The 13,558-nt window shown below is 61.6% G+C and overlaps 1 protein-coding gene across 3 annotated transcripts in view; it reads left to right on the top strand.

Annotated features, from left to right (window-relative positions):
* Positions 1-12,094, top strand: part of TOM1 (target of myb1 membrane trafficking protein) — a 42,684-nt gene extending 30,590 nt beyond the window's left edge. The window contains exons 9-16 of one of the 3 annotated variants that reach the window (XM_044229310.1): positions 1,195-1,228; positions 1,549-1,642; positions 2,511-2,631; positions 5,892-5,967; positions 8,544-8,582; positions 10,015-10,074; positions 11,055-11,094; positions 11,186-12,094. In XM_044229310.1, coding sequence (XP_044085245.1) covers positions 1,195-1,228; positions 1,549-1,642; positions 2,511-2,631; positions 5,892-5,967; positions 8,544-8,582; positions 10,015-10,074; positions 11,055-11,094; positions 11,186-11,343 — 622 coding nt within the window. In that variant the 3' untranslated portion in view covers positions 11,344-12,094. Of the gene's footprint in view, positions 1-1,194; positions 1,229-1,548; positions 1,643-2,510; positions 2,632-5,891; positions 5,968-8,543; positions 8,598-10,014; positions 10,075-11,054; positions 11,095-11,185 lie in introns of all 3 variants that reach the window. The other 2 variants (XM_044229308.1, XM_044229311.1) reach the window with 2 other exon arrangements.
* Positions 12,095-13,558: the final 1,464 nt, after the last annotated feature.

The following is a 13,558-nucleotide window of genomic DNA, read 5'->3' as shown; positions in this document are numbered from 1 at the left end:
CATGTCCCCAGGGTGTGGCCATCAGGAAATGGGCCCCAGACGCTTGCCCACTTTCTGTCATTCTGTTCAAGAGTCAGCTCTCCAGGAGAAACGGATTTGCTTCACTTTGTTGTACCTGACAGTTGGTGAAAGAAAGAGGGCCCCTCGCGGGCGGTAGCACTCGGACCCCAGGAAATGGAAGAAAAACAGCTCCCCAGAGGGCACTCGGGTGCTCTTACCAAAGAAGGGAGAAGGGATGCCAGGCTGTCTGTATCTGCCCTGTGGGGTGACTAAGAGTCCGCATGGTGATACCTGTAAGCACTTAGCAAACAGGGGTGTCTGTCTGGGTCAAGACAGTGATCCAGCCATCTCCAGCCTTTGTTTTTTTTTCCCATCTTTCTGCAGTAGCAGACCCGAGTGATTCTGAGTCAGATGAGAGTAGGGGAAGAGGGGCTGACTGCTCTGGGCCACATCTGCCTGGCCTTCCTGCTCCCTGGCCCAGTGGAATAGAAGAGTCACTTTCTGCCATTTTGGGGTATAGGGCCCAATCTGAGGATGACTAGGACCCCTGACAGCCACAGGCCTGACACCTGCCTGCTGCCTCCTAGTTCACTGTCCTACTCATAGTCAGGGTCTTTGTGGGTCCTCCCATCTGGAGGCTGGTTCCGCTGTCACCCCCTGGTAATCGACAAGGAGGCTGAGGTTCAGAAGTGACTCAGTAAGTGACATGGCCAGGCCTTCGCCGACCACAGCCTTTTCCAGCTCCTCAGCAGCCCAGGGGCTAGTCGAAGGCCAGTCCCAGTGGCTCCAGGAAGCCACATACAAAGTGCATGCCTTCTGACAGCACTTCGGAGAGCCGCTGACAGGTGCACACAAGTGTGTAAGCAAATCACCCAACACAACTGATAAAACAGCACTTAGCTTTGCCTCGTGCTGTGCGTCCCCGTTTTCCACTCTGTTCTAGCCTATTCCTATCCGTTCTTTTACTGCTGGTCATGACAAGTGGCCAGATAATTGATCATTCAAGTTGGGACAGCCTGGCAAGTGAACAAGGGGCACTGTTAACAGTTCCCCAGAGACAGCAGGCATAAATTAGATCTGTCGCCCTAATCGTGGCTCACTGCCATGGCTTTGGAAGCCGGCAGCGTGAAGAGCTCTGCCTGGGCTATGCCAAGGGGCCCGTCTCCCTGACCTGGCTTGTTTCTGTCTCTGTAGGTTTGAACGGTTCCGAACAGGCCAGACCAGCAAGGTAAAGGCGCTTTTCTGGGACCGGGTCACACCCGTGTTCATGGGAAGGAGGAGGAGGGCTGTGCTCACCTCCATCCCCAGACATCCTGCATGGGCTGTGCCTTCTTAGCCAGGCCCCGAGAGAAGTCCCCTTCTCCCTTTTTGTGTCACTGTTCCTTTAAGGTAGCTAAGGCTCTGCTGATGCCCTAGAGTCTTCCCAACCTCCCAGGGGCTGCAGCCTGGCTTGAGGCAGAGTGGGGCTGACTCCCTGAGTCCCAGTCGTAGCTGCTGGGGCCCTCATGGCACATCCTCGAGCAACGGTGGCCCTTCCCTTCTCCCCAGGCCCCGCGAGAGGCCGAGGCGGCGGCTGACCTGATCGACATGGGCCCTGACCAGGCGGCCACCGGCAGCCTCTCATCCCAGCTGGCGGGAATGAGTAAGTGCCATGTGGGGGTGCAGGCTGAGGGCACGTTATGGTGCTGGGGGCACCCCTGTAGTTTGGGGGTGTCTTCCTGTTAGACTGTTGGAGCTGGAGTGCCAGCAGCAAAACGTCAGCCCAGACCTCACCTCGCTGGGCTGAACCCCACTGCGAGGTTGGGTACGCAGGAACGATCACGTGGGGCTCTCACAGCCCCCAGTTCCTAATCGCCCACGGACTACAGAAGTCCAGTGCTCCATGGTCGCCCCTCAACACCTGAATTTTCTGTGACTGGAGCCATCTGGGCGAGCTTAAGCTAGTTGCCTGAACATCCCATCCCCCCTTCGCTCCTGTGTAACGGGCAGGAGTGGGCCCCTCCTCGCAGGTCGCCGTGAGGACTGGGTAATAAGCACATGCATGAAGGGGACCCAGACCAGTGCCAGGCCCGGGGTGCCCACCCCCGAGACACCAGCTGCGTCTCCCTGCTGCTGGCTGCCTGCTTGTGCCAGGCCCGAGGAAGGGATCAAGAGCCCCCTCTGACCCACTGCTGCTAGGCTGTGTGAGAACTCGGCCCCACTTGTCTGATCGCTCGCCCCCTGCTCAGCCACGTTCTATGCCAGACGCGCCAGGCAGCATTTGCCTGCTCTCCGCACAGCCACCCTGGACGGGTGCCTGTGTCTCCACCTGCGGGAGAGGAAGTCACGTGCCCACAGTCCTTCAGCCAACAGCTGGCCTGCCTCCTCCTCCTCCCACACTGTCCCCACTGCCCTCCCACCTCCCGACCCCCACTGCTTCTCCAGAGTCGTCCCTGGGCCTGGCAGCTCGGCCACTGCTCAGTGCGCGGGAACAGGTGGCAGGCCCTTCATGTGCCTTTCTGTCCCTGCAGACCTGGGCTCCAGCAGCGTGAGGGCCGGCCTGCAGTCTCTGGAAGCATCTGGCCAACTGGAAGGCGAGTTCGACATGTTTGCGCTGACCCGGGGCAGCTCTCTGGCTGACCAACGGAAAGAGTGAGTGGCCCAGCCCTACCCTGTCCCCCGCAGTTTGGGCTGCCCCCTCTCTGGGCCCCTGAACCCTGTTGTTTGGCATGCCACATGGAAGGGCACACAGCCCCCTGCCTATACGCCCTCAGGATGGCAGAGTTTCTCTCCCCTGGATCAGTCCCTCGTGGGCCCAGACAGCCTAGTGCCCGACTTCATGCCCCACAGGCAGGCCTGGGTGGGGGAAGGGCCCCCTGTGGTTTGATGAAGAGCTGTGGGCCAGAATCTTACCTAATCTGATCAGAGGAGAAAGCCAAAGCACTAAGGGGCTGGGTCATTTGCCCCAAGTCAGCCTGTTGATATGCGACAACCTCCTGTGAACCCAGGGTCTCTGGTTCCCAAACCATCTCCAGCCCAACCTCCCTCCCCACTACACTGTAGGCCACACCCCAAGCCCTCCAGAGCAAGCAGGGAGGATCCCCAGTAAAACCTCAGGGCCTTGTCTCCTCCTTTCTCATGATCCCTAGCTACCCTTGACTTTGCCCCAGAGTCCCTGTTGCTCCACTGGGGTCGGACCCCTCTGCACCAGAGCTGGAGTTCTGTCCTTTCCTGGCGACAGTGTTTGCAGGGAGGTGCTTTCAGCAGCCAAGGCCAGCCGCTTGCCTCCACTGCACCAGCCTGGCCCCATACAGTCTCGTCAGGGGAAGCCGTTTGTTGGGTGTTCTCAGTCCTTGGCTCAGGACCCATGACTGAGCTGTGGATTTACAGCCAGGATTTACAACCAAGAAAAGTTCTGGATTAAGGGATCCCCTCAGCAGTTGCCCCTGGCTCCCCAGTGGTCATCCCAGTCATTTGAATGGCCTCTGGCCTCCCCACTGTGCCCTGTCTTTGGGAACTGTCAGTGAGCCTCCCAGGGCCCAGGGATGCCCGACCCACCCCCCCGTCCAGGTCCCATCTGATAGGCTGCAGCCAGCCTGGCAACATGGGGTGGCTCAGCCCGGCCCGCTGACCGGAGGCAGCCCGAGCTCTAAGCCGCGTCTTGAGTCTAGACGGTCTGCACACCCAGGCTCCAGTGCTCAGGGACTAGCGGCTCATGGTTGCCATGGAGCTTAGGGCACCGCGAGGCCGCTGTGCGTGTGGAAGCTAATGAGTCCAGTGGGACTTGCACCCAGGAGGGTGGCCCCGCCCACCAGGCCCCAACGGGCAGCACACGGGCCGTGCCGGAGAGCCCCTGGCACTTGGCCTGGCTGAGGCTTGCTGTTGCACCATCGCTCCTTTGAGGAGCAGAGCCATGGGGGGCAGAGGAAAGCACACCCGGCCGGCGCCTGCTGCCCAGAACCCACCGTCTCGCGGGGAGTAAGGTGCACAGAGCACTGCCATTCGGTGCTAACCACTATCCTGTAGGGGTGTGCCAGGGGCTGTGGACGCACGCGTGGTGTCTGGTGGCTCTACGGAGGGTGCTCAGGGCTGGACCTCAGGGATGAGAGGCTGGAAGGCCGTTTCAGGCTATAGGAACAGCGTGTGCGAAGGCTCTGAGGTGGGGAGAGCATAAGATGCTGGGCGGAGGGCATATCCAGTACCTTCTCGGTCATGGTCTGGGGACTGGTTTCCATCACAGCAGAATGCAGCACAGGGGGAGGAGAGTGCACTAGCATCGGGTTCCTCTTTCTTTCGTTTTGCTTGGGAGGCCCTACCTTCGGCCCCTGCTGGACCTTCTAGCCCTGACTGGCATCTGGACTCTGCTTCTCACCCTGTCACCCGGGGCTCTTGAATCCTCTAAGGCTTTTTCTGCCCACCTGGTATCTGGCCCACACCTCTGCCTACCTGGCTCCTCTTGCCTTTTTTTTTTTTTTTTTTTTTAAGATTCTATTTATTTACTTGACAGAGAGAACACAAACAGGGGGAGGGGCAGAGTGAGAAGCAGGCTCCTGGCTGAGCAGGGAGCCCAATGCAGGGCTTGATCCCAGGACCCTGAGATCATGACCTGAGCTGAAGGCAGACGCTTAACCAGCTGAGCCACGCAGGCGCCCCTAGCTCCTCCTTCCCTCTAACCTGTGCCTGGCCCCAGGGATAGCCAGGCTTCATCCGCAGGGCCAGGTAGGTTGGAGAGACACAGAAACACAGAGGTAGGGGACATAATTAGGAAAGAACATCTAGTTCTTTTGTGTGAAGAAAAGGATCGGTTTCTGTATGTTCCTAGGGCTGGACCTGCCTCATTCTGGCTTTTTTCAGTGTGGCACCAGCTGTGTCTTAGAGGGAAAGAGACAGGGCTACTTGGACACACAACCCCGTCTCAGCCATCACTTCCTCCTCACCAGCTCTCACTGCCCAGGTTTAGCCCAAGAAGGGCCTGAGCGCACCACCCTCCACCCCGACTTTCTGGTCGGCTCCCGCTCAGCCCTGCAGATCACCCCCAGCCCCCCGGGGGACGGGAGCCACGTCACTGGGGGACGCGCCGGCTAACGATGGCACTCTCCTGGCTAACTCCACATCCTGCAGGAGGGAGTGGATGGCAGTGCCGTCAAATGGCTGCCTGGGAACTGGAGGGTCTTATTCAAGAGGCCCTGTGGCATGCCTGTCACCCCCCGGTCCCAGGAAGGCCATTTGACATTGCAAGGGTTTCATTCGATGGGGTCCCGGTTCCTGAAGCCTCAGCCTGGCCCACCCCTAAATGCAGGGCTTTCCCCCTGTGACAGTGATTGTGCTGGGCACTTCTTTTCTCCAAACCGGACCGGGCCGGTGCTGAGGCCTCCCATCCTTTGGCGGATGCTTCAGAGGGAGAACCGCTCTTCCCCAGAGTCGGGGCTGAGTCCCCCTCTGGCTCCGCCTAAGACAGACACAGCAGACAGCTGCTGGGTGCCTTCTGTGCCCACTTGGCTGGCTGGCGTCCCCCAGGCAGGGCCAGGCCAGGAAGCCATGAGGGCTGTCGCCCCACCCAGCCGTCTACACAGCTGTTTCAGCAGCAGAAGGGAACTCCCCATCCAAGGCGGCCTTATACAGAACCACAATTTATTACACTACAAAGTAGAAGCTGCTCCAAGAAGGGTCTGGAGGTAGGAATTCTCCATGGGCATGGGGGCACAGGCAATTTCTATCTGAGCCCAGGTCTGCCCTGCCTAGGCGGGCCTGCAGAGTCCGAGCCCTCCCTGGGGCCTGAGCCGCTCTCTACTCGACCGTGACCCAGGTCCACCCAGGATGTGAGTCCAGCTCATCCCCACCCACCCCTGCGTCCCATCTTGCCTGGTGCAGCAAGGGCCGCATTCATGGCGATGGTGACCTCTGTGTTTCAGGGTGAAATACGAAGCCCCCCAAGCAACAGATGGCCTGGCCGGAGCCCTGGATGCCCGGCAGCAGAACACTGGAGCGGTAAGCAGAGTGTCCTGTTGCTACCTTGTCCGGAAGGAAGACCAGGGAATGCTTGCCCATCAGTCCCCGCCGTGTGCTGGGCTGTTTGCCACTCAGGTGGTAATTCCCGTCTCAGCTGAGGCAGCGCTCCCGAGAGATCAAGTCATCTGCCCAAGTTCACCCAGCATGGAAGGCTTAGAGCAAGGACTCGAACAGACCTGAGTCTGAGCCGGGGAGCTGGACTCCCCCAGCCTGGGTTCCCATGCAAGCGCCACGGCTTCCCAGCTGTGCGTCCCAAGGCACACAGCTAACCTGCACAGCGGGAGATGTGTGACCGGGAGCATGTAAGGTGCTTGGCAGCGTCGTAGCTCTGTCAGCATCCTGCCTCGCCGCCTCTCTAGAGAGAACAGAACCTAAAACTGCAGGTGGGGGGGGGCACCCAGGGGCGCCATTTTCGTTCCAGCACAGGGCTTGGCCGTGCACAGAGCAACAGCCACGTGCCGGGGATGGAGGGCGCTCTGGGTGACCTCGCATGCTAGGCAGGAACTCAAAGGCCAGTTCTCATCCCTTTGAATTTGTCTCTGGATGCCTTTGGGATGGCAAGAGTTCCTCTTCCAATTAGCGGACAGAGTAGCTCCTTGGGAGGCAGCTAGAAACAGCAGGGCCCAGGGGTCGGAGGGGCAGGGGCAGCGAAGGGTTGGCGGAGGAGAGGGCCTGGGATGGCACAGGCCTCTGAGTCCAGGGTGGGACTGGGATCCGGCAGACCGAGCCGGAGGGGCAGCGGGAACGGGAGGGCCTCGGGCAGCCAGGAGCACTGTGTGAGGTGGAGGCCGTGGTCAGTCTTGAGCAGAGGGGAAGGTGTATCTGTCCATTTTAGAAGGACCCAGCATGGAAGCTGGGAGAGCAGCTAGGAGGCAGAAGCTGCCCCGTATGCCAGTGGATGGGGTGTCGCAGAGACTCCCCAGAGACGTCCCCAGCATCCCAGGGGCCCTTCCCAGGTCAGAGCAGAGCGAGGCGCGGCACGCTGTGGAGGCGGGAGCAGCTAGAGCGTCACATGCCTCCCGTGCCCACTGTGCGGCCAGGCGCCAAGCAGAGCACGTTCACACCCATGTCTCAGAGCCTCCCATGATTTTCCTTTGTGAGCAGTCGTCTGTCGGATCTGTGCCCTGTGCCAGAGCCTCTGGGTCCCCCTTTCTGAGTCCTCACACAGACACGTCGGGCATATTGTTATCCCCTTTGACAGATGAGGAAACGGATATCCAGAGACAGCCAAGGGAGGCAGCAGGTGTAACATTTCTAGCGTGGCACCTGGCACATAGGTGTTTGGTCTTGCCAGCACTGCTACGTGGTTACCTCCACCTACAGATGAGAAAACCAAGGCTTAGCAGGGCAAGATCTCACAGCCGTTGGTCTTTCTGGCTCCATAGCCGGTGCTGGTAGTCAGGGCCCCAGATGGCCTGCAGAGTCCCAAGGAACAGAGGTGAGCACTCCAGCAGATCTGGCTCCCGGCATCCAGATGCATCCAAACACTCGGGAGGCCTCCTGCAGGAAGCTCTTCCCTCTCGGGCCACCTGGCCACTCACACACAGAGGCGAGCTCCGTAGCCAGCTCCTTCCTTTTGCAGCGGAAGGAGCTGCTGCCCAGAGACAGGTGTCACTCGCCCAGAGGCACACGTGTCAGGGGCACGACGAGGACTAGAGCCCGGATCTCCCGGCTCCTGTGCCGCCCGCGGTTAGCCACAAGGAGGAAACCTACACCCACCTCTACTTGCAGGAGAGCAGAAGCTGCTAAATGATTGCTTATTCCTCTCTTATTGCTCGAGAGATTTGAGCAGCTTCTATCAGATCAGGGTGCAATGTTGCTGAAAGTGTCCGTAGACTCCTGCTCCCGAGCCGGGTGCGTCTGGCTGGGTGGGGGTGGGCCTTCTCCCACTGAACTGTCTGGCCGTTACTCCAAGCAGCAGAGCACAGAAGGGAGCCCAGTGCCAGCTGTGGGGGGCGGGGGGGCAGCCAGGGTTTGCTGCTGGGCTTCACCAGTCCCACCACTAGGGGTGCTGGGCCGGTCCGTCCCGTCCCGGCTCCGAGAGGCAGGACTCCAGCCTCTCTCTGCTGCCAGTCCCCTCTGGGGTCCTCAGGAGTCCTGTTGGCCCATCGATAAACACAAGGGCACTGGGTAAGCCAGCGTTCTGATCTGGCGCACCCATTGGCATCTCTGCCCAGCCAGCAGACTGGCTGACAGTGCCCACTCCGCCATTCTGGGCTTGCTCGCCCTCACCTCCAGGATCATTATGGAAAGGAAGGAACTTTGTCCAGCATATTCAAGACTCTGGGGTCCCAGGGCCGCTGTGGTTCATCCCATGGTGAGACACCCTCTGCTGCTTCCTGTCCCCTCTCCCACCCGGCGCCACGGCACCAGTACCTGCACAAGGGTGCATACACGTGTGTGTGCGCACACCCGTACGCACACACACAGCCTCCGAAGGCAGTCACCGGCCTGCCGACCTGAGAGAGGCCTCCACGCTGGAGAGGGCTGCCGGCACACCAGGGGCCCTGGCCCTGCCCTTCCCTCCACCCTCAGCCTGACCTTTTCTCACCCAGATGGGAGGCAGCGGTGAGAAGAGCCTCAGTGATTGGATGGTGAGACAAGGCATGGTGAGGAGAGGCCAGGCCGGCGACACAGAGCGCGGAGGCTGCCACTGGCAGGGGTCCCACCTAGTGGTGCTGTCGGAGGGGGTGGCGCCGTTAGACACAGAGAAGAACAAGGGGAGCTGTGGGTGTCCCCCACCCAGCATCAGCACGGTCCCGCCCCCTCTGGTCCTGCTTCCACGGCCCCTCGGTGCCCACTTCCGGCTCCTGACTCGGAAGCCAGGCCCAGGTGGCCCATCTGGCACCTGGGAGGTGACGGGGGCTTGCTGGTTGTGGGCCATGTGCCTGCAGAGGGCTGAGTGGGCGAGGGAGCTGGTGTGGGCAGCCCAGAGCACGTGCCACTGCCGCCGCTGGGAAGTGGGCTCCTGCTCCGTGCTGGGCTCTCCTGCTGCCCCTGGGGTCCTCGGGTGCTGGGGACAGAGCTTGGGGACAGAACTGGCTTGGCTGGGGAAAGACTGTCACTCCCTGTCTTCGCTAAAGTAGCTAAATAGTAACTAGCGCTTCTCGAGCACCTTGTCTATGCCAGAGTCCTCCTCTCCATCCCCTCGTTTCCGTTCCCACAGCAGTCTGGACGGTAGGTACCGCGTCGCCTTCTCTACTGAGTGGGGAGGCCAGGTCAGGGAAGTAACCCGGCCAAGCCACCCCATAGTAAGAGCCGAGCCAGACTGCGGTCTCGGACTCTGTCCCCAGACCTCCCACCGGGTCATCACACCGTAGAAGGAAGCCGCAGCCCCTGTGCAGGAGCCTTTGTGGCAGAACCCGTGTGTTTGCGGCACAGAGCGACCGGTCCTGTGGGTAGCCTGTGAGCCCCTGAGTGCACCGGCCTAGCTGCCTCAGCACCCAGCTGTGCCTTGGCACTTCCACGCCCTGGCCAGCATGAGCTCTGAGTCTGCACAGAGGGCCTGGGAGCCGGAGGCTGGCTGCCCCTGGCCCGCAAACATTCCCTACCCCAGCCCTGACGGCCGGCCTCTCCCCGGGCTTCAAATACCCTTCCGTCGGACGCTCCTGAACAGCTCAGGCCCTGCTCTGACGGCAGCCCGCCCTCCAGCCCAGCACCTCCGCAGCACCCTTGGCATGTGGCCGCAGGGTGATCTGTTCCCTGCTCACGCCTGGGCGCCGGCTGTTCAAAGCCCCCACTCCCCACCTAGCCTAGTGTGCCTGTGTCCCCCTTGCCCGCAGCCCGGCACCGCGGGCAGAACTGTGGGTCCCGGGAAGCTGGGCAGGAGCCACGTTGGAGGGGAGACGAGGCTCTCGGCCTTCCCAGAAGGGTGTGGGCCGTGTGTGGCCCACCTCGTGAGGAGGCCTGAGGGTGGGGGTGACCGCTCTAGACCGGCCAGCCAGGGGGTCCCAAGCTGCCAGGGCCTTCCATCATGGCACCCAGGTCTCTGCTCCTCACTGCCTTACCCTGTCCCCTTCCTTCCAGATCCCCGTCACCCAGGCCTGCCTCATGGAGGACATCGAGCAGTGGCTGTCCACTGACGTGGTAAGCAGGGGCCCACCCAGCCCAGAAACAAAGGTCAGGCGCCTTCCTCGCACACCTGACAGCGGGCTCCCTTTTTTTCTTGTGAGGAGGTGACTGTCACGGGTGCGGGGTGAGCAGCTCATGAGGAGGGAGCACCAGTGTGGGACGCTTCCCACCACCCTCTCGTGGGCTCTCCCTTCAGAGGAGGGCTTGGGCCCTGCACCTCGCGGCTGCTGGAGCAGACCCTCTCAGGAGCTTGTCGCCACAGTGGGTCCCTGGGAACTTCAGCCAGCTGGAGGGCAGGCGGGACGGGCCATGGGTGACCGTGACCACACTAAGCCCTGCGCCTGCCCCAGCCCGGGGAGCCCCCAGCACCTGTCCGAGAGAAACCACCGGCTGCTCCGCCTTCCAGATGTGGGGACTGAAGAGCAGCCATGAGGGGTGCTGAGCCCAGGAAGTAGCGGGGGCCCAGGCTGTCTGCAGAGCCCTACAGCCCCCAGAGATCGGAAGGGGCAGCCAGCCTTGGCTCTCCCATCCAGGGCTCCTTCCCCCACCTCTGCCACCCCACCTTTGGGCACCGGAGACTGAGGGCCTGAGCACTCCCAGGCCCAGAGGCTGCCTTCTGCCAGCGACTCAGACCGTATTTCTGCCTGAGGTCAGGCAAGAGTCCCTGTCAGTTGGTGGCAGAAGGCACCCCCACCCCCAGCTTTAGCCTGCGTGGTCTCCGTCTCTGGGTCCCTTCCCACCACAAGGGCAAGTCTGTCCACTCTCTACACACTGGAAGGAAAGGACCCGCTTCTTATCTAGGACCTCTGGGTCCCCGCACCCTGGGTTCAGCATTCCGTGCAACATTCCACGGCAGCTCAGGAGGGGGTGGGACTGCGGTTCCGGTCCTGGGCCCAGCTGAAGCCTGAGTCTGGCCCACTCGGGTTCAGCAGCCTGTGCCTGCCCAGCCCCACCAGGACACTGTGGCTAACCTCTGCCTCCTTCTGCTTTCTCAGGGGAATGATGCAGAGGAGCCCAAGGGCGTCACCAGCGAAGGTAGTAGGCTCCGTCCCCCGCCCTGCCCCTTCTCCCGTCCCCCACCCCTACCCTGCAGTACCCACCCCCAGCCCCTCTCTTGTTCCTCTAGAATTTGACAAGTTCCTGGAAGAACGGGCCAAAGCAGCTGATCGGTTGCCCAACCTCTCCAGTCCCTCGGCCGAGGGGCCCCCGGGGCTCCCTCGTGGCACTGCCCCCCGAAAGAAGACCCAGGAGAAGAAAGACGAGGACACGCTGTTTGCCTTATGAGCGTGGGGCCTGGTGCCTGCAGCTCGAGCCCCTGCCGCCCCCACACCCCTCGGCTGGGGCTTCTTTTCCTTCCTTCGGTGTTAAGGCTGCTTTGAGGCCGGCTTGTTACCCCTCTACTCTCCTCGAGGCCGGGCTGACTCAGCTGTGGCTGGGCCTCGCTACCTGGGCTATGGAGAGGCAGCTGGATGAATCAGGGTAACAGGTCACGCTGCGATCTCGGCCGTTTTCTGCCTCCTTCCCTTCCCAGACCGACCACTACTTGGCTGAGAATCGGGGGGCCCTGTGACAGGCCAGCAGTTCAGTCGCCCTGCTGTGACTCCTTGCCCTGGGTGATCCCCTCCCTGAACCCATCCCCATAGGCGCCCACACTGCCATTTGAGGCCTTGGCTGGGGCTAGAGACAGCAGAAGCTTCTGTCACAGCCCCTGGGCCATTTCCTGGCACCTACCTTATGGAGCCCAAAGGCTCTGGCTAGCTGCTGAGGGGGTGCCGAGCCGCGCCGGCCAGGTACAAAGCTGCACGTGGTAGGGGTGAGACAGCTCCTCAGGCCGCAAAGGGGAGGCTTCCAGGGCCGCCTGGAGCACCCGTGACCCCCACAACTCTACTGCCTTTTCCTCCGTCCTTCTGCTGTTCCTCCCGGGTGGGGCTCCACCGGGCCCGGGGCCCGCCCACCTGTGGATCTGTCTTCTTGTACTGGGAGAGGTGCCTTTTGTATCCCCAATTAAAGGTAGGAAAACACCTGCTAACGATGATGTTTGGTCTCCAGCAGGGAAGTGGCTTACGGGGAGTGTTTTGGCTGGGCTGGGGGCCATCCAGAAGACAGACACCTGCAGATGGTATGGGAGGAGCAGCAGGACCCAGTGCTACCACTGGGCACCCAGTGCCACCCTCAGCAGGGACGGCAGGTGGAGCACTGCTGTCTGGCATCCCTCCACCCGAAGGGCACCTCCACCCTGCCGTCCCGCCTCAGGCTAGCTCCTGCCCAGCAGCAGGAAGCGCACGGGAGTGGGTGTAGACAGCGTGGGCGTCCTGTCTGAGGCCCAGGTGCCAGGCACACGGCGTTGTCCCAAGACGCTGGCGGAAGTTAGCATCTCCTCTTACAGAAGCCAAATCTGATTCAGAGGGTCATGTGAGCTGCCTCCGCCCAGAGAACATGGCATAGATGCATTCGTTGCTCACATGCTGGGCATTTCCTTGTGTGTCAGTGCATTGTCCCCATTTTTCAGATGGCAGCACTGAGGCCCAGTTGGGGTGACTTAGCACACAGCCTGGGGAGCTGAGCCACAGGCTGGGCGTAGGGTGTCCGTTCTTGGAGAACCTCCTTTTCCAGTCTGGAATCTACACACCAGGCTCCCCGAGAGTCCCTGCTTTTAAGGCATGCTAGAACGTCATGGCCCAGACCTCAGTGGCGGAAGGGACGGGGGCTGCTGTGAGGTGGGAGCAAGTGGCCAGCCTGGAAGGTCAGCCTGCGGAAAAGAACAGAAGTCAGGATGCCTGGGTCCAGGGGCACCTGGAGTGTGGCCCGGGTCCGTCTCTGAGCAGCCACGGCTTCCGTCAGTGACAAGCAGACAGCACCTGTGACGGGAGGGGTGGCCTGGAGCTGAGCACGCAGGAGAGGGGCCCTGCCAGCCCTCCAGGTGGACATGGGACAGGAAACTCCGGGGACACCTCTAGGCCCGTCCATTCCCCCAGCGGGGCGGGGGGACGGGGGTCTGCTTGCCTGGGCCAGGCTTCCAAGCTTACAGAGGAGCCAAGCCTGGAGGCACGTGGCAGCAACACCTTCGTCTGAGCTCTTCAACCTAAACCACCTCTTCTGGGGACAAGGAGGGAGGGGCCATGCCACCGTCCTGAGCATAGAGCCGTCAGCCTGGTCTGATGGCGTCGGGGAGCTGGAGGCTGCCTGGGCCCTTGCCGTCCGCGCCTCCCGGGCTTGGTCCAGACTTGAGCTTGCCTCCTGCCTCCTGCGTATCTGAGCTGTGCATGAGCCCAGGCAACGGGAAGGCTCTGGTTTCAACAAGGTGTTAAGTGGCTCCTGGACATAGGCTAGTCCTCGGGCAGGTAACCCCCATGCCAAGGGGCGGAGCCCTGCCAGCCCTGCCCCTGCTGCTCTGAAAGCCTGGAGGGAGCCCGAGTTCATGCACCACACTGTGGCGCCGCCTCTTCAGCTCCCTGCGCCCCCCTCAGGCATGAGCACCCCGTCCATCCTAGCCCTGTGT

This window comes from Neovison vison, chromosome 12, assembly GCF_020171115.1.
Source record: "Neovison vison isolate M4711 chromosome 12, ASM_NN_V1, whole genome shotgun sequence".
Lineage (NCBI taxonomy): Eukaryota > Metazoa > Chordata > Mammalia > Carnivora > Mustelidae > Neogale > Neogale vison.
Note: the sequence above shows the minus strand (reverse complement) of the source record. Positions and strands in the feature narration are given on the sequence as shown.